At 42.7% G+C, this 21,324-nt stretch overlaps 1 protein-coding gene across 6 annotated transcripts in view; it reads right to left on the bottom strand.

Annotated features, from left to right (window-relative positions):
• The window catches only part of yeats2 (YEATS domain containing 2), a 141,910-nt gene that overhangs the window by 56,114 nt on the left and 64,472 nt on the right, over window positions 1-21,324 (bottom strand). For all 6 annotated transcript variants that reach the window (XM_080185391.1, XM_080185393.1, XM_080185394.1 and 3 more), the window contains 2 exons: window positions 14,290-14,460; window positions 12,731-12,986 (listed from right to left, as the gene is read on the bottom strand). In XM_080185391.1, the coding sequence (XP_080041517.1) occupies window positions 12,731-12,986; window positions 14,290-14,460 (427 nt within the window). The remainder of the gene's footprint in view (window positions 1-12,730; window positions 12,987-14,289; window positions 14,461-21,324) is intronic.

The following is a 21,324-nucleotide window of genomic DNA, read 5'->3' as shown; positions in this document are numbered from 1 at the left end:
ACAAAGCAGCTCAACAATCCTTCAGTTACTTCCAGCAGGGTCTAATTTCAGGATCAAGCTGGTTCTGTGATGGGACTGCTCATTTACAGGTACAGACCAACAAGAGATTTCAAAGAAAATGGGATCTTACTGCAAACCCCCGTAAGGGATTAAGCAGCAGCTCAGGCCAAGCTAAAATCATTGTCAAGTTTATTTGTTTAAACCTCTCCAGGACCAATTAGAGCATTTGTGGCATCTCCTGACACCGACAGTGTAAAATTACTGAGCAGCAAAGGTTCTCTGCTCTCTCCTATCTCTCACTGTTTTGCTACTCTTCTCATTTTCCTATTACTCTCCTCATGTTCCTCTTTGTTATTCTCCCCATTTCCCACCACTACACTCACCATTGTTGATTGTTGTAAAAACTAATCTGGTTCACTAATGCCCTTTAGAGAAAGAAATCTGTCGCTCTTACCTGGCCTGGCCTACATGTCACTCCAGATCCATAGCAATGTGGTTGACTTTTAATGCCCTCTGGGATAGTCATTAAATGCTGGCCCAGCTAGCGACGCTAACATTCCATGAACAAATAAAAAAGAAATAATGCTACTGTTCCTCTCTATTACTCACCCCATTCCTCTGTGGCTCTGTCATTCTCACCATTTATCCTGTTCATCATTGACAGCTCTTGCTTCCCTGTTATCAGTGATCTTTTACAACATTTTGCCATAGCTGTGCAGTCTTTTCATATCTTTTGTGACTAGCTTAATAACACAATTTGGAAAGAAACAGAATGTGTGCCAAATAAAACACAAACTGCTTGGTTCACTGTGAAAATATGAACATATCTAACTCCCACAAAGATAAAACTAAGAAAGCAAAATACTGCAGATGCTGGAAATCTAAAACAAAATAAAAATAGAAATTGCTGGAAATACTCAATTGTTCAGGCATTATATGTGGAGATAAACAGAGGTAACATTTCACATTTGTGACACTTCATCAGCCTGTTTGATCCCTCAACTAAAGGATACTGGACTCATGCTTTACCTCTCCTGGAGTGTTGGTGGGAAAATGTGGAGAGAGCTTTCGACTATATGAACCCAAGTTGTACCCGCACTGGGAGCATTTGATGTAATGGTGTGGAGGGTCTTTACTCTGTACCTTACTTGGTTACTTGAAATAGTAACACTGTCACATTTCACTGTTAAGTACTGACTCGTTCATTACTAAAGCAAAGAAGTCATAATGTTTATCATCTTTGAGGTTAAAGGCTGATAAAAGCAGATAATATAGTGTGGCTTGCCAACTCTTTCTAACCGACAACTATATTAAATATAAACCTTGTGCTGATGTGGATGTTTCCAATAACTAAGCAGTAATTCATCAAACGTGTGACACTGTCAGGCAACAATATTCCCACAGGCAGAGCAGACTAAGGAAACACAAAAACTGAAAATGGACAGAATTCTTCCAAGCCTCCACATGTGTGTTTGATGTCGGGCATGCATGAAAAAATATGGTGGGAGGCCCAGAAATTGATTTTCCGCTGATGCCCACCATTTTGGGTTGGAAACCCACCAGAGGCCAGCGTGAACCCTCATTTGCAATGGCATCAGACACGTTCTCAACAACATGGCGTACAGAGGTCAGGGCTCATCTGAACAATGCCTCGGGCTGCATCCAGAGTTCTGGATGCAGATGGACCACCATCCTGCACCCTAGAGCACCACAACAGTAGGTTGCAGGTGAACCTTCCAGATTCAGCGTCCTGGAGGGGATCCATGTTCCAGTCTCAGAACGTTCCTGGAGATCCATCCTCTTTCTCAGGAGGTCTAACTTCTTTCTTTACTGATGGGTCAGTGATGTGGCACCTGGAGGTAACGGCAGGTTACACACCATCCAGGCCTGCTCCACCATGGAATATAGTATAAAAATATCCAGGCTGGATAGTTTGGCATTCTTTTTTTTACTGGCTGCCACAGCACCACATTTCGATGGAAATATGCAATTGGAAATTGTGTGCAGGCTTCTCGTGACTTTCTGTCCATTAAAATACATGAAATGGAAAGCCACAGGCTCTGCCCCAGCCAGCCCATTCTCCCTCCAATAAGTGTCTGCAACCCATTCAACCATACATGCATATACCCACACAGAAATACATGCACACACAGATATACACATGCACAGACACGCCCATATGTACACAGATACACACGCACAAACACATGCGTGCAGGCACACACCTACATAAACACACATACCACACGTAGAAATGTAGCTGAAATAAATGGGGAGCTAAGATCATCTCCTACCCTCTCCTCTACCATTGTGATGGGCACTAAGGCTAAATTAAGTGATAACTTGCATTTATATATTTACTTTCTCATCCTCAGAACACCCCAAAGTGCTTCATCTGTGCTGATGACGTACCTCACCAACATCTCCAATGTCTCTAATAGTCAGGCTGATTGTTCCACATCCAATACTGGATGAACAAAAACATTTCTCAGATAAACATTGGGAATGTAAAGCTATTGTTTTCAGTTCCAGCAAGAAACTCTGGTCCTTAGCCACTGACTTCATTCCTCCCTCCAGGAACTATCTGAGGCTGGGCCAGTCTACACTGAGCCTTGGTGATGTTTTGGACACTGAGGTGAGGATCAGGACACTGGACAGCCATCGCTATGGCAATTCCTCAGTTTTGGCGGTCTCATCCATGTTTTTACGTCTCCCTGTGGTTTCACCCCTTCCAAGTAAATGCATCCACCTTCAGCATCAAAATTTCTGTGCTCTTTCCATTCAGGCTGCTTGCGCATCCTCAATTTTAATCACTTCACCTCTGCTATAAGATAGCTGCGAAAATCTTTTCACCAATCTCTCTCTTCCTTTAAGATGCTCCTTAAAACCTAGCTTTTAGACTAAGGTTTTGGCCATTTACTCTTGTGAGGCAGAAGAAAAATCACTTCATTTCAGAAATCAGATTTTACTTACTGAGAACATGGAGAGTATTTTTTCAGCTTATTGAGGGAATTGTACAGAGTTAATTATTTAACAGTAATATTGAACTCTCAAAGGATCAAGAGCAGACAGCTGCTGTGTATGCGAACCACGATTTCAATGCTTTCAAGCTGAACGATGTTCACTTTCAATTTGTTTAAAGATAAGAAACTCTGCTAATCAAAGGCATACTAATGACGTCACTGCTTTAAAGAGGTCACAACAGCAAACACCTGTCCAAAAGCAAACGCCTCCATCTGTTTGCACACTCTCTGCCACTGCAACAAAAACAAAAACACGCCAACACGAGAGGGACAGCAGGTTCTACCAGAAACACCCTCACAGTTCAACAGGAAGTAACCAAACCCTTATTTTTAATAGTATTCATGACAATGCTTGACTGCTCTTTAGTGTCAGTCTGCTTGCACGAGACATGGAGATATTGTCTAAAATTAGGCTTCCTCCCATCAGTGATGTAAGTGATGAAGTCTTAAGCGTGGTCACGCCAAACATTTGAGCAAAATATTTGAGAAGTAATTTCACATCATTTACATCAGAAAAGCTCAATGAGATTTAACCCTTTGCATCTTTAATAATACACAAATATAACGCCTTACTACTGAAGCTAGGAGATTTCCTGCGGGGATTCAGAAACATGCTGATCCTCCACACCAAGTTATATCCCTTGGGAATGAAGCCACGTTTAATTGGAGTGTAAAAGGGCAGAAATCAGAAATATCAAAACAGAGGTTGTCTGTTCACAATTAGCCGGCTCTAGTGAGAGTCCTGGCTATGGGATTATCCCCACAGATGAGTAGATCTCGATGTAATACAACCTGCACCTAAACTTGTTCCCGGTGATTGATCACAGATTACATGCCAGTGATTGCAGATTTTGTCCAACTCCAGTTCCTCCAGCATCAGTTCAATGAGTTAATGATCTATACAGCACAGATGGACCAAGATTCAACCCAGGTTAACCGATCTCGGGCAGCTGTAGGTTGGCACAGACCTTTAGCTATCCTACACACCCTTTCTGTCAGGAAGTAATCAGTTGTGGTTCCTGTACCCCATTGCTTTCCAGTAAAATAAAGTTGTCCCCGCCTCCCCCAGCCCCGGTCAGCATTTTGAAGGGACTGTGATACTCTGGCCCATTGCCCCATACTCCCCAACATTTCATTACCTTTCCACAACACCTTCCCATGCAATCGCAGGAGGTCTCATCCATGTTTTTACGTCTCCCTGTGGTTTCACCCCTTCCAAGTAAATGCATCCACCTTCAGATGTAAAGGGGCACACCTGCCCCTTTACTCTCTCCCCCATCGCTATCCAAGGACTCAAACACCTTCCAAATGAAGCAGTGATTTACTTGTATTTATTTCAATTAGTCAGCTATATTCACTTCATACAATGTGCTCTCCCTGACACTGGGGAGCCAAACCTAAACTGGGCAATTGCTTTGTAGAACACATCTATTCTGTCCGCAAGCATGACTGCAGCCTTCCAGTCACTTGCCATTTCAATTCATCATCTTGCTCTCATGCTCACTGCTGCAATGTTCCAATCAAGTCCAATGCAAGCTGGAGAATATCTTCCAGTTAGGCACCTTACAGCCTTCAGGACTCAATATCCAGTTCAACAATTTTAGACCATGGACTCTGTCCTCCATTTTAAATTATTTTTCCCCAGTGCTGGTTGGTATGTTATTTTTATGTTTTTGCTTTCTAACAACAGTAGCCTGTATTCTCCTATTAATGTTTTGTGTCTAATGCTATCATGACCACTCCCTTTGCCTCATGTTCCATGACATCTTTGACACTTAATTCCCTCCACTCTCTAACCTATTCCTAACCCTCTCTTGTGCTCTATCGCCCCTTATCCTTTTTCAGCACCATAAATGAGCACCTTCCTATCTCCCTGCAATTCTGAAAGAGAGTCATATTGGGCCTGAGACATTAACTCTGTTTCTCTGTCCACACTTGCTACCAAGCCTGCTAAGTTTTTCCAAACTTTCTACTTTTATTGCTTTCCAGTAATCCTCGTGTGCGTGTGTGCGTGCGTGTGCAAAAGAGAGAGAAAACTGAGTGGGGACAAAATGTGATGCCTCCTGTAGTTAAACAGTCTCCATCACTCACCAGGCTCTTACACAAACAATCGGCACGTTACTGAGATGCCAGGGCCCATGGAATCATGCCCAGCACAAATTAATTTATGCATGAGAGAAGGTAGAAAAGGATGAAATTGTAGATAGACACCTATTAGTTGTATGGATTTGCCATGTGGCATGTGTGTGGTGCATGTGTGCGTCAATCATAGCACTTGGAAGAAACACAAGGCCAGGAAGAGGATAGAATGTACTCTGGGTGGCATTTACTGTCCATCACCAAGAGTTGTTCAGGAGCACCACTACTGACCAAGCCCCAAAAGCCATATATGTCAGACTGAGCATGCACCAGTTGGTAAAGAACCATCAAGTGGGAGGAATCTACATTATCAATCTACCTGATGCAAATGCATCGGTCCATGATAGCATTGGATGGAATGACTACAGGCACAGATCTAGTTGGAGATAAATTCTCAACTTCACACTGAAGATACCCTCCATCATGTTATATGACACCATCACTCTAGATTCAGACCAGATCCCGGCCAGATCTGAGGAGTTACAAATGATGCTGAACATTGTGCAGTCATCAGCAAACATCTTAACTTCTGAGCTTGTACTGGAGGGAAGATCAGTGATGGAGAAATTGAAGATGGCCGGGCCTAGGACATGACCCTGAAGAACTCCTGCAGTAATGTCCTGAGACCGAGATGATTGGCCTCTGACAACCACAGGTAGATACACTGGAGAAATTGGGGTATTTCTCCTAGGAGAAGAGAAATTTGAGAGGAGATTTGGTATTCAAAATCCTGATCGGTCTACAGAGAGTGGATAGGGAGAAGCAGAGGACAGTGATTCAAGGTGTTTGACAAAAGAAGAAATGGCCACACGAGGATTATACAGGGAGCTAAATTTGGAATGCTCTGCCTGAGAGATGGTAGCAGATGACTCAATCATGACTTTTAAAAGAGATTTGGATCATTATCTAAGGAGGAAAATTTGCAGGTTATAGAGGTTTACAGCATGGAAACAAGCCTTTCGGCCTAACTTGTCCATGCCACCCAGTTTTTACAACTAAGCTAGTCCTAATTGCCCGCATTTGGTTCAAATCCCTTTATACCCGTTCTACCCATGTAACTATCTAAATGCTTTTTAAAAGACAAAATTGTGACTGCTCTACTACTGTCTCTGGCAGCTCATTCCAGACACTCACCACCATCTGAGTGAAAACATTGCTCCTCTGAACCCTTTTGTATCTGTCCCAAATCTATGCCCTCTAGTTTTAGACTCCTCTACCTTTGGGAAAAGATGTTGCCGATCTACCTCATCAATGCCTGCATTACCTCAGAAAAACCAAGCAGCATGCCTCAATGACTATCGTCTAGTGGCTCTGACATCCATTATCATGAAGTGCTTCGACACAAATCAACTCCAGCCTCCCGGACTACCTGGATCCATTACAGTTTGCCTACCACCGCAACACGTCCACAGCAGACACCATCTCCCTAGCCCTGCACTCAACCCTGGAACACCTAGATAACAAAGACACCTATTTCAGACTCCTATTTATTGACTACAGCTTAGTCTTCAACACAATTATTCCCGTGAAACTCAATTCCAGACTCCGTGGCCTGGGGCTCAGTTCCTCCCTCTGTGACTGGATCCTGAACTTCCTAACTCACAGACCACAATCAGTAAGGATAGGCAACAACGTCTCCTCCACGATCATCCTCAACACCGGTGCCTGACAAGGCTGTATTCTCAGCCCCCTACTATACTCCTAACACACCCATGACTATGTGGCCAAATTCCCTCCAATTAGATTTTCATGTTTGCTGATGGTGCCACTGTAGTGGAACGGATCTCAAACAATGATGAGACAGAGTACAGGAATGAGATAGGGAATCTGGTGAACTGGTGTGATGACAATAGTCTCTTCCTCAATGTCAGCATATCAAAGGAGATTGTCATCAAGTTCAGGAAGTGTAAAGGAGAACATGCCCCTGTCTACATTAACAGGGATGAAGTAGAAAGGTTCAAGAGCTTCAAGTTTTTAGGTGTCCAGATCACTAATAAACTGTCCTGGTCTCCCCATACCGACACTATAGTTAACAAAGCCCAACAACACCTCTACTTTCTCAGAAGACAAAGAAAATTTGGCAGATCAACTACGACTCTCACCAATTTTTACAGATGCACCATAGGAAGTATTCTTTCTGGTTGTATCGCAGCTTGGTATGTCTCCTGTTCTGCCCAAGACTGTAAGGAATTACAAAAGATTGTGAATGTAGCCCAATCCATCACGCAAACCAGCCTCCCATCCACTGACTCTGTCTACACTTCCTGCTGCCTTAATTATGTTGGCAGAGCAGCCAACATAATTAAGGACCCCACGCACCCCTGACGTCGTCTCTTCCACCGTCTTCAATCAGGAAAAAGATACAAAAGTCTGAAGTCACGCACCAACTTACTCAAGAACAGCTTCTTCCCTGCTGCCATCAGACTTCTGAATGGGCCCAACTTGCATTACGTTGAGCTTTCTCTATACCTTAGCTATGAATGTAACGTTATATTCTGCACTCTCTTGTTTCCTTCTCTATGCATGGTATGCTTTGTCTATATATGCAAGAAATAATTTTTTCAATGTATGCTAATACATGTGACAATAATAAATCAAATCATATCAAATTATTTTTACAAACCTCTATAAGATCACTCCTAAGCTTCCTATGCTCCAGGGAAAAAGCCCCAGTCTATCCATCCACTCTTTTTAATTCAAACCATCTAGTTCCGGCAGCATCCTAATAAACCTTTTCGCACTCTTTCTAGTTTAATAATATCCTTTCTAGAATAGGGTGACGAGAACTGTACACAGTATTGTAAGTGTGGCCTGATCAATGTCTTGTACAACTTCAATAAGGCGTCCCAATTCCTGTATTCAATGTTCTGACCAATGAAACCAAGCACGACGAATGCTTTCTTCACCACTCTGTCCACCTGTGACTCCACTTTCAAGGAGCTATAAACCTGTACTCATGGATCTCTTTGCTCTAAAACTATCCCCAGGGCTCTACCATCAACTGAGTGGGTCCTGTCCCAATTCGATCTACCAAAATGCATCACCTCATATTTATCTAAATTAAACTCCATCTGCCATTCATTGGCCCACTGGCTCAATTGATCAAGATCCTGTTACAGTCTTAGATAACCTTCATCACTGGCAACTATACTACTAATCTTGGTATCATCTGCAAACTTACTAACCATACCTCCTAAATTCTCATCCAAATCATTCATATAAATGACAAATAACAATGGACCCAGCACTCATCCTGGAGGCACACTGCTGGTCAGTCCTCCAGTCTGAAAAACAATCTTTCACAACTACCCTCTGTCTTTTGTCGTCAAACCAATTTTCTGTCTAATTGACTATCTCACCCTGGATCCTGTGTAATTCAATTTTATGCAACAACCTACCATACAGTACCTTGTCAAAGGCCTTGCTAAAATCGATTTAGACAACATTGACTGCACTGCCCTCATCTACCTTCTTGGTTATCCCTTCAAAAAACTTAATCAAATTCATGGGACATGACTTTCCACTTACAAAGCCATTCTGACTGTCCCTAATCTGTCCTTGCCTCTCTAAATGTTTGTAGATCCTGTCTCTCAGAATACCTCCTAACAACTTACCCACTACAGACGTTAGGTTCTGTGGGGAAAGGCAGGAGAATGGCACTACGTAAAGATCTCTTACAGTGAGCCAAAACAGACAGAATAGGCCAAACAGCCCCTTCCTTTGTACTAGACTTGAATTCAAACAGTGGAAGGCTTTTCCCTTAATTCTACCATCCCCAAGGTGATTCCATTTTCAAAAGATAATTAAAAGGTAATTAAATTATCTGATGAGTAAAGATTTGTAGAGCCGCAGGAAAAAGGTGAGGGTGTGGGACTAGCCGAGTTCTCGCAAAGCACTGGCACACGTATGAATGGCTGAATGGCCTCCTTCTGCACTGTAATCATTCTGTGATTTGATAGCTTCAATTTTGCATGTGGCTCTTGATGCCAAGCTTGTTAAAAACTGCCTTGATGTCAACCTCACCTTAGCTCAGTTCTTTTGTCTTTGTTTCCAACAACGCCATGCTGAATGATGCCTTCTGGGACAGTGCTGCTGGAATCAGCCTCAAGTACAGAGTGGATGGGAAGTTTTTCAACCTGAGGAGACTTCAAGCTATTACCAAAGTGAAAGAGATTGTTCTGAGAGATTTCCTGTTTGCTGGTGACTGCGCTCTGTACGCTGGCTCAGAGCCTGAGATGCAAGTCAGTATGGACAAATTTTCCACGGCTTGTGACAACTTTGGACTCACCATCAACATTAAAAAGACTGAAGTCATGCACCAGCCTGCTCCTCATGCACCGTACACAGAACCCATAAACACAATCAAAGGGCAGAAACTACAGGCAGTGGACCAGTTCACTTATCTTGGCAGCACCCTCTCCCAAGCAGTGACTATTGATACAGAAGTTAACTGCAGAATAGCAAAGGCAAGTTCTGCTTTTGGTAGACTGCACTCCACTGTATGGGAACATCGAGGAATCAGCCCAGCAACAAAGCTGAAGGTGTACCGCGCCATGGTACTCACTACCCTCCTGTACGCCTGTGAAACGTGGATTGTGTATCGAAGGCATGCAAGACAGCTCAATCATTTCCACATGACTTGTCTTCACAGAATATTATACATCGGATGGCAAGACAAAGTACCAGACACTGAAGTTCTCTCTAGAGCAAGTCTACCATCAGTCCACACAGTGCTGATGAGACCGCAGAACTGGAGGGCAGGTCATGTCATCTGTTTGTCAGACAAGCGCATACCCAAGCAGCTCTTTTTTGGGGAACTCTCTGTTGGAAGATGCTCGCATGGAGGGCAGAAGAAACGTTTCAAAGATACACTGAAAGCCTCCCTGAAGTCGCTTGACATTGACACGACCACCTGGGAAACACTGGCACAAAGCCGCCCTACCTGGCGCTGCCTCATCCACAAAGGCTGTCAAGGTCACGAAGCAAGGTGCATTGCTGAACCACAACTTAAGCGCGAGCTGCGCAAATCCAGAGCAACCAGCACAACAACTAGTGTCTACACAAGTCTATCCAATATGTGCCAGGACATTCTGTTCTCGAATTGGCCTGATCAGTCATCTTTGGACACACCACAACTAGCCTCAAAATGACTAATGGTGTCGAGGTCCTCATCTATGACGATGGACAAACAACAACAACAACAATGAAATCTGGAGCCAAGTGGCATTGGTGGAACCCAAACTAAGAACTGTTGATAGCACTGCCTATAACACTTGCTGATGATTGAGAATAATCTGGCCATTTCTCACATTATTGAGTAGTTGCCAGTGTTGTAGCTGTACTGGAACAGCTTGGTTCAGGCACAGCCAGCTCTGGAGAACAAGTCTTCAGTATTATTGCTAGAATGTTGTCATAGCCTTTGCTTTGTTCAGTATGTGATATGGAGGGGACGAGTGCAGCTCCAAAAACACTCAAGGACACAATATCATTCAGGACAATTCAGCCCTCTTGATCAGCACCACATTGACAACATCAGCTTAAAAAGTCACTCCCACCATCACCAGCACAACAGTATGTCAACAAGATGCACTGCAGTAACCCGCTAAGGTTCCTTCGACAGCACTTTCTGAATCCACAAACTCTACCACATGGATATGTCTTCCTGTAACTGAGATATAATTTTTACTTTCGGATCATATGTTCTGTTAAATCTTCTCATTTAAATCAGACAGGCTCAAACAGAATTCGCAAACAGCTTAAAATGCTGAGCTAAATCTAAACCTTTCAACACTGATATAAATGAAACTAAAATACATGTCACAAACACCAATGTACAGCAGCTAATCTCAGGTGTAATTAGCAGCTGCTTCACAGAGAAACCACTTGAGGCCTTGTCTGGCATGTCCCTCTAGAGTATGGTACTTAGAGACATCAGCCAGGTGGTTCCCACCAAAGCAGCAGAGGATGTAGAATTCTGGTCACCACTGAAACTCATTTTCCCAAGGTTACAATAACTTACTGATTGCCTGCCTACTTCAAGAGGCTTGGAAGGTATGTAGGAATGGGGGGGCAGATAGTGCTGCGAAGCTCAAATGACCATAGCAGAACAAGGTTGTTAGCTCTCTGGCCTGGGAGCAATGCTGGTAATTTTTAAAAAAACATTTATCATGGAATCATACCACACAGAAAAGGCCCATTCAGTCCATCGAGACTGTGCCAGTTCTGCAAGAGCCATCTTATTTGTCCTGCTCCCCCAATCTCGCCCAATAGCCCTTCAATTGATTGCCTTTCCGTGCCTAATGTTCTCAGGCCAGCACTGGATGGAATGGCAGTCGATGGTGTTATTTAATTCAGATCAGGTGTAATGAGCTTTTCTGCAGGTCTCTCCTTCTGTCAGGGTAGATAGAATCACAGAATCCCTACAATACAGAAGGAGGCCATTTGGCCCTTCGAGTCTGCACTGACACCAATTCCACCCAGGTCCTATCTCCGTAACCCCATGTATTTAGCCTCTTAATCCCCATGACACTAAGGGGCAATTTAGCATGGACAATGCATCTAACTAGCACATCTTTGGACTATGAGAGGAAACTGGAGCACCTGGAGGAAACGCACACAGACACAGGGAAAACATGCCGACTCTGCACTGACAGCGATTTAGTCAAACCCGGGTCCCAGGCGCTGTGAGGCAGCAGTGCTAACCACTGAGCCACTGCGTTGTGAACTAAAAACTTGAATGGTTACAAATATTTTGCCACATCCCACCAGGGTTACTGGTCCAAACACAGAAACTCAGAGAACGCAAAGATGTTTTCTCAGTCCGAGTCCAGCCTTCATTTTAAAGGGATTTTATCAAGATCAAGTTCAAACACTAGCCTGCAGACTGAACTGCAAAATATAATAAATATGACACCCAGATAGGATAATTATGACTTGGGGAAAGATGTAAAATAAGCAATATTGAATCAGCCACGATCTTCCTGAATTTGAATTCAATTGTCTTGAAAATTGGGAAGGTACACAATGGTCGGCTGAATCAATTTGGCCTGTTTTACTATATCTCACAAAATCAAAATGACTCCTCATGGTTTTGCACTTTACTTTTTTAGTTATTGTAGGCAGGATTTTCTGTACCTCCGCAGAAGGTGGCCCACCATTGGCCAACAGTAGGATCTTCTGGTTCCGCCACTGTCGATGGGGCTTCCCATTTTATGCATCCTGCTGCAGGGATTCACCATCAGCAGGCCCACAAATTCCTGCTGGCAGGAACAGCTGAAAAACTCTGGCCTGTGTGTGTGGAGAGATAGAATTCCTGTGCAGTTTCACCATATAAACCATAGGGATAACCTAACCGGCACAACTCAATCAGTAGAAAGTACAGTCAACATCCAACAGCCACTGGATACAATCCTGGTTCCCAGTCCAACAGTTTCACCAACAAAGATACTCATTGCAGTAGAATTTGTCATCGCGAATGTCCCAATTGTCCAATCAGAAGGAGCAAAGCTGTTTAAAATCCATCTCTGAGATTCGTTGCTTCAGAAGCAAAGGCAAGCATCTCTCCCTACCTGAGCCTTGCGAGCCTGATTTTTGGACAGTGGATGAACTCTGAGCCTTGGTGACCGCCTGCACAGGCTGAGCAACGATGGTCCCACTTGCTCCGCTCACCACAGCCTTCGCCACTCCCTGTGCCACAATCTGCTTCTGTCCGACGGCCCGAGCAATGGTGGTGCCTGGTTTGGCAACAATTATCTGCCCACCACTGAGTGCCACCGCCTGCTTCACCACTGGCTGTAAGGTTGAACCTACTGGAATCCCAACCACCTGCGGGCAAGCAAATGTTACTGTGTTATTAAAATTGAAACTGCTGGGCAACGTTAATTTAATACTGGATAGCTTACTTGATTTAAATAGGGATGTGAATGCAAAAGGGCATATTAATGAAATATGATAGCAAAAATTTAAGTTAGAAATGAGCCACAGAGAGTAATTGACTTTTCAATTAGATTGTGTCTTTCTAAAAGGGGACTGGGGAGTTCCTAAGAGTAGAAAACATATCACATTGAGGTAGGTAAGGCCTAGCTTGGATTATTGCTCTGAATTAATACAATCTCTTGGAGGGTTGCTCAATTACTCTTGCGGTCCGAGAAAGAAATTCCCAGATGTTTCCCTAAATTGGTCTTGGGATTTTTTCCATGTTTATTTTTCTGCCTCTCTCAGAAGATCGCGTATTTAGGGGAGAGATTCAGTGCTGTAAGGATTTGCACCATTTACAGAGTAGAGAGGTAAGTACAGGATGATCAGGAGGAGCTTCCCTTGACCTTGCTCTTTGCTTCTGTTTTAATTTACCTTCTTCTCTCCTGCAGGTTGATCTTGTTGGGGCTACTGGTTCCACAGGTTCCAAACAGCCTCTAATGCCTTGCCCAGAAGCGGCAATATTTGATGTATAAGCAGTGAGTTTCAGCAGGCTATCAGACCACAAAGGCCATCAAAGCAAAGCCTGAATCAGTCCCCACCTGGCATACACGTGTGTCTATTTTCCAGCTGAGAAGATCGCTAGATAGCGCTCATGAACAGGAATCCTAGCTAACGTTATCTTTGAAGAAATACTGGGCAGCATTTCCAACGCACCTCCATGACATGTTTTCCAGCAGCAGAGGTGGCTGAAATTGGCCACTGGCAGGATTTTCCAGTTCCACAGCTATCAACAGGGTTTCCTGGTCTACACACCCTTTGCTACTGGGGAACCTGCAGTGGGGAAAGATCCCACCCATAGTGTGTGCATGAGGTTATCAGAGCTATCAAAGCACCAGCCAAATCTAAAGGCCGCATAGTTATCCACATCTGGGTCTTGAGTATTGATTTTACTGGAAGTCTGTTCTGGAATTGTACCTGTTTACAGGTGTCTCGTGTATATTATGGCATATTCCTTCTAGCTCAACCGACATGTAACATTAGAAGTGAAACAGCCTCTAAGCTCTAGGATACTGAACTGCATTAAGTGTCAGTGATGGCATTGAACACACTACTCTGTGATAACCTATCTACTCTCTTGCAATGCCCGCCAGGCCTTCTCTGTAGCTTGCTCATTGCTGTTTCACAAAAAGTCACCTCCAAAAATCCCTACCTTTGTCTGGGTGGCTCCTGTCCCAAGTCCGCTGCTGTGTTTCTGGGGGGAGACTGCAATCACCTGGCCGCCCTTCACAGTCACAAACTGCTGCACGGCCTGCTGTGTGGATACAGCTGTGACCCCCGGCTGCTGGCCCACTGACTCGCCTGGTTCCTGCTTGATAATGACCTATAAAGGACAACCAGAAACCCTTTAAGTATACTGCTACGGCTGTCAGGAACACAAAGCGAGGCATGCATTTGAACTATTCATTAAGTTTCCATTAAGGAGTGTGCCAGCTTTCTGGAATCTCTCAATTTTAGCCCCTCACTTTCTCAACTCTCCTCTCCAATCCAATATCAGCCATATAACCATCCTCAGAGCATCCAATATGCAGACAGGTGTTAAGAGAAAAGACTGTAATGCTCCATATAATTCACAATGACTAGCAATTCAAGTTAAGAGCCATTTAACTGTTATGAGAACATTTTTAAAATGCATTTATGTAGCACCTTTTGCACACTCAAGATGTCCCAAATGCTTCATAGCCAAGAAATTACCTCTGAAGTGTTGGCACCATTGCCATGTGGACAAAAGCAGCAGCCAATTTTCAAGTTACAAGATCCCACAGTAATGGAATAAATATCCGCTATTTTGTTTTTAGTTGTTTTACTTCCAGGACACTGGAATAAAAGCTTGCTCTTTAAACGGTGATGAGGGATACGAACTTATGAAAGAAGAGAAATAGGCCATTCAGCCCCTCAAGCCAGTTCCGACATTTAATAAGATGATGATTGATCTTACTGTAACTACAACCTCACATGCCTGCCTACCTCCAATAATTTTTCAGCCCCCTTGTTAATCAAGAATCTATCTACTTTGGTCATAAAAATGTTCAGAACATCCACTTCCATTGCCTTCTGAGGAAGGGCAGTCCAAAGATTCACAATCACCACACCCCCACCATCCCCAAGAGAAAAACTTTCTCCTCATCTGTCTTAAATGGATGACCCTTTATTTTTAAGCAGCGACCTCTTGAGCAGCTAGACAAGGCTTTGGTTTAGCAGTTCATCCAAACAATGGCAATTTAGGCCATGCAGTACTTGGTACTGCATTTGTCAACCTAGACTGTGTACTCAAAATTGGGACCTGAATCCATGACCCTTCTGGCACAGGACAACACTGCTTGCACAAGGTTGATACTGGCCTGTGCTTGTGAGTTAGTATTGAACATAGCCAGGTTAGTTCAATGACCGAAGTTCAAACACATGCTCCATTTTAAAATATTTCATTTTAAACAGAAGGACCCAGTAAAATATGAAAATATTGCAGCTGGGAAGAATGGCTAAAATTAAAAATGCAAACAAGATGTGTCACTATGCACTTGAAACTGGGCAAAGGAAAATGAAAACAGGTGATAGATGCAAAAGGATTTTGAAAGAGTAAATCCTTTTTTCCCAGAATAATTAACAAATCATCATTATCTGGTGAGTGTTTATTATTTTGACACACACCCCCAGTTGTTCCATTGTGAAAGGATAACTTAATAATTACTCTGTTGCATCAAAACAAAACACACTCTCGCCCATGCATCAGAAAATTGTGGATTCAAGCCTCACTCCATGCAGTACTGCTCAAATGTGTTTTAAAAGAGACATTAAACCAAGGTCCCACCTATGCTCTCAGGCAGGCATAAAATATTTTGTGGCACTGTTATGAAGGAGACTGGTTGGTACCCTGGTCAATTAGGATTATATACATATGTATAAACTACATATTAAAAAACATATATAATCATCCCATCTCTCAACCATTGTCACTAAAATGGATTATCTGGCCATTATCACATAGTTGTGGCATCTTGCTGATACAAATTGATTACTGTGTTTCCCACAGTCCAACACTTCAAAATGCTTCATTGGCAGTGAAATCTTTTGGGATGTACTAAGGTTATTAAAGATGTTATAAAAATTCAAAATTTGTTCTTTCTTACCTTAGCAAGTCAGAAGGAACCAGTTATTATCAGTACCACAAACAACCTGTTTCCATACAGAAGATAAAATTCCCTAATTTGCCTGGAACATACAGAGCTAGTACAATTCAGTAATGGAACAATGGCCCTTTCCCACTGAAGTAAGAACTCATTCTTGTCTCACTTCTGACAAAGGAAGCTCCAAAACCAAAGTTCCTGCCCACTGACTGAGCTCACCAGGGGAGTTTATATCTGAGTCTAGCAGGGATGTTAGCAGGTTAAAGCCCCACGGTTTGATCCTCAGCCTGTACAGAAATGAACAAATCTCAACTGTAATTGCAGAAGGGGCATTGTAATTGGCTTCAGCACCACAGACTTGAATCAATCACACTCCCCAGTCCTGGGCAAAAACTATGTATGAATGTTGTAATTTGGAGAGGACAAGGTCAAGCTTGGCTGTGGTACCTCCCAACACTTAATATCTAGTTTCACTCCCAAAGAATGTGGACATCTGGATGACACACTTGGGCAAGGGTGGGAGTTGTGCAGCAGCACAGAGAATCTGGAAGCAATAATGACTAGAGAATTGGCATTGGAATAAAACTAGTAACAAAAGAAACCCCAAGAATCCTGTTACGACAGCCAGTTGTTGCTATTTTGGGGTGGGTCACATGAGGAAAAGAGGTATGTAGACAAATTAAAAGAAAAATACAGCAGTATCAGGGTTAGACTAATGAATGACATTATTATCTAAAGATAAACTGGGATGGAAGTAACCTGAAGAGCAGAGAAGTTTCTACAATGCTCTCAATCAATACATTTTGTGTCCAACAAAGAAAGAAGTAGAACTGGATCTAGATCCAGAAAACCATCAGGCCAGTAGGTAATGCGAGCAAGTGGAACATCAAAGGAATGAAGTGAGTTAAATAGATATTGTAAGGGTTACAAAGTTTTTGTAGCATATAATAGGCACTTTGACTGACAACTTCATGGTGGTTTTTATGTCCACACAAGTTTCCTTCTACCCATTTTCATTCCTGTCAATATACACTTCTGCTGCCTTCTCCCTCATGTTTATCAAGATTCCCTTTAAACATACCCATGCTAAACATCTCAACTAATCGTTGTGGCAGCAACTTCCACATTCTAACTACGTTCCCAAATTCCAAACAGGATTTATTAGTGAATAACTGATCTTTATTGCCCTTGGTGCTGGTCTCTTCACAATTGGAAACATCTTCTCTACTCTTTCTCCTTCTGAATCAAAATTTCATAATTTTAAAAACCTCTATCAGGTCATGTCTTTCAATAGAATCCTAACTGGTAAAATGCTCTCACTTCTGGTATCATTCTTATCAATCCTCCATGTAACCTTCTCCTGTGCCTCTATTCCCTTTCTATAACATGGAGAACTAAACTGTTCCTGGTATCCTGCTAAAAATGAATTCCAGTGCTTTGTTTACTATTTTTATGGCCTGATAACCCATGTCACTGCTGTCAATGGTTTGTGCAACTGATTCCTCAGTTCCTCTAGCTCATTTAAATATTTATTCCCAAGCAAAGTGTAGTCTTATTTCTTTCCTGTGCTTCACACTCATCTATATTGACATTTATTTGCCAATTATGTGACCAACTTGTCTGTAATAACTGCAGCAAGTGCTAATGTAAGGGGAGCGAAAGATCTAGGAAACAGCAACCATTAGATAATTTGGTTTAACATCAAGATTAAAGATCTTGTCGAGGGGGCAGGTAAAATTATAGTTCTGTATTTATCAGTTTGGTTTGCCATCATCCCTACTTCTGGGCCAGAAGCTCTAGGTTCAAGCTCCATTTCAGGACTTGGTAGCCATGGAAGATATGTTTATATTCTTGGATATACAGGTTGATAATCAGCCCGTAAATCCTTCCAATACGCCTGAAATTAGGCAGTAAGAGCAGCAGTGTTTCCTGATTAGCCATACTGCAAAAGGCAACAGCAAATCACTAAAGTATTTGCCTAGCGTAATCATGGATCATTCCAATGGAAGTCCATGGTTGCCAACACCCTCTCAGGACATGCTCCCTGAAGAAGAAGGATCAAAATGGAAAGAGAGAACAAAGATAATGCAAATTCAATTAAGACCGAATCCACTCATCTCCACAAGGACTGTAACAGTTCAAGGAGACAGTCTGCCCCAATTTCTCAAGGATGGAACTAGGTCTGGCCTTGCCTAGCATCCCCAGAAACAAAGAAAAATAGTTTTTTTCCTATTTCTTCAAAGAAATAGAGAAAAAAAATTGGGAATAAGAGACAAAAAGAAATTTTCAAATGGAAGATAATTATGGTACAAAACCAAACCTATTCCTGCTAGTAGTGAAGGCACAACATGGAATTCAATTTTTTAAAAAAGGCCAAGCGGAAGGTTTAGGCTATTAACATATAAAATCAAAATCTGCAGACAGCAGAAAAGTGAAGAACATGTTAACTGTGAAGAAGAAGGATATTGAGCTTCCATCCTTCACACGGACTTTCACACAGTTTTCAAAACATAAACATGCATGCTAAAACGTCAAGTGCAAGATCTGCTTTCCATCACCGAATACCTACACAGCATGTGCCAGACAAAAATGTAGAATGAGGATTCAAATTCCTCAGATTATGCTGTAACTTGTTCTTTAATGAAATGAGTTGTCAAGGGGGTGGGTAAAATTATAGTTCCTTGTTTATCAGTTTGGTTTGCCATCACAGTGCTACCAAACTCCACAGGGTGGAGCTGCCACACTTGAAGCTGTGCAGATAAACATTGTGAGAAGTCTCACAACACCAGGTTAAAGTCCAACAGGTTTATTTGGAAGCACAAATTTTCGAAATCTCGCTCCTTCATCAGATGTTGTGAGACTTCTTACTATGCTTACCCAAGTCCAACACCGACATCTCCACATCACAGATAAACATTAGCCAGGATATTGAGCTTCCATCTTCCATGTAAACTTTCATACTGACTCGCTTTCAAAACATAAACATGCATATTAACCCTTCAATCACCAAAGAGACAGTAACCTTTGCTCAGATACGGTAGATGTACCTGTTGCTAAAGCACTGGCCCAGTACTGTCCACATGAGCTCCTTGATTTCCTAAGGTAAACTACGATGCCGAAATGTGCATAAATACGTCAATTTATTCCCTTTTCTCTGATGTTTCCATGGAGCTTGCATCAAGGTTATAGCTGGATGTGGAGAATCAAACATGAATTTTTATCTCTCGATGTTTCTGCCACTCTGTCTTGTACTACACCTCGTCAGTATTGAGAGCGCTGCATTATCAGCGATACCACATTTCCGATAAGATAACAGACCGAGGTTCTGTTTGCTTCTCATGTGGATGTAAAAGATCGCATGGCTTCATTTCAAACAGCAGGAGAATTCTTCCTGGTCTCCTGGTAAATTTACATCCCTAAATCAACATCACCAGAACAAATGATCTGATTGTGTATTTCATCACTACTTGTGCTGTGCATGCATTGGCTGTCACACTTTCTACGTTACAACAGTGATTTAACTTCAAACATTTGATTTAATGCCATGAAGTTGCGACAGGAGCTATATAAATGCAAGTTCATTTTTCACCTTGTTGACACAGGAAGGCCTGGGTTAATGAAACAATCATAAGGCCTGTCAGCTCCTTGAGCCTATTCCACCGTTCATGGTTAATTGGTACCTCAATTCCAGTTATCCAATTTCGAACTGTATCCCTTGTTACCCTCACCAAACAAAAAAAATTATTGATCTCAATCTTAAAAATTCCAATCATTTCAGGGCCTTTCTTTTACAGGGCCTAAGAATCAGATATCCACCACCCTTTGTGCCAAAGTTAATTTCCAAATATTATTCCAAATGGCCTGATTCTAATTTTAACACTTTGCCATTGGGTTCTGGAAACATTCAAATCAAAATTGTATGATATGCTGAAAGTTTGCAGTCTTAATGCTTTGACTCAGGAGAACAGCTGTACCAAGTTGACAGTTCACTGAATCAGAAACTGGATAGCACAGAGGCAGCCAGCCTACACATTGTTATACTGACAGTTCAGTCATACATTTAGGTGCAGTTTTACATCAGAGTTGTTGCTGAAGTCCAGAATCACTCATGGCTTTTTGATCAACGTGTTGCACTGCTTTACCACGCACACCTGCCCATTTTTTTTATGTGAAGGAACAGGGTACCTTTCAGTTTTCAGTATGAGGGTAAATGGCCCAGGCCCATTATGATGCCATGCCACACAGGCATGAATGTCCCAATCAGAGCAGTACTGCAAAATGTCCAAACTTCCAATGGATGGTATGGTGACACAATGGTTAGCACTGTTGCCTCAATGCGACAGGGACCTGGTTTCAATTCCCAACTTGGGTCACTGTCTGTGTGGAATTTGCATGTTCTCCCCGTGTCTGTGCAGGTTTCCTCTAGGTGCTGTGGTCTCCTCCCACAATCCAAAGATGTGTGGATTAGGCTGATTGCCATGATAAATTAACCCTTAGTGTCAGGGAAATTTTCAGGATAAATACCTGGGGTTATGTGGATAAGGCCTAGGAGGGATTGTGGTCGACGCAGACTCGTTGGGCCAAATGGCTTCTTTCTGCACTGGAGGGATTCTATTCTATCTATGTGGGGGAGGAAGTGCAGCCAGCATTCCCAGCTGTAGTAAGTAACTCTTGCTTGAAAATGGGCACACAGATATCAGATGGGGAGAAGATCGAGACTGAATATGACTTCTCTTGTTGCTGAATAACCCATTTACTGATACTCACTAATCAGGCTCACGTAGCCACTTTGGGCGAGGTATTGAAGAGTAGCTGGCACTTAAGAACATAAGAACATAAGAAATAGGAGCAGGAGTAGGCCATCTGGCCCTTCGAGCCTGCCCCGCCATTCAATAAGATCATGGCTGATCTGTCGTGGCTCAGTTCCACTTTCCCGCCCTCTCCCCATAACCCTTAATCCCCTCTCTTATCAAAAACCCATCAACCCGCTTCTTAAAAATATTTAGCGAGGCAGCCTCCACCACTTCAACGGGCAGAGAATTCCAGAGATTCACCACCCTTTG

The sequence above is a fragment of the Carcharhinus amblyrhynchos genome, chromosome 3, assembly GCF_965287045.1.
Source record: "Carcharhinus amblyrhynchos chromosome 3, sCarAmb.v2.hapA, whole genome shotgun sequence".
NCBI classification, from domain to species: Eukaryota; Metazoa; Chordata; class Chondrichthyes; order Carcharhiniformes; family Carcharhinidae; genus Carcharhinus; species Carcharhinus amblyrhynchos.
This window is presented reverse-complemented; position numbering and strand designations above follow the sequence as displayed.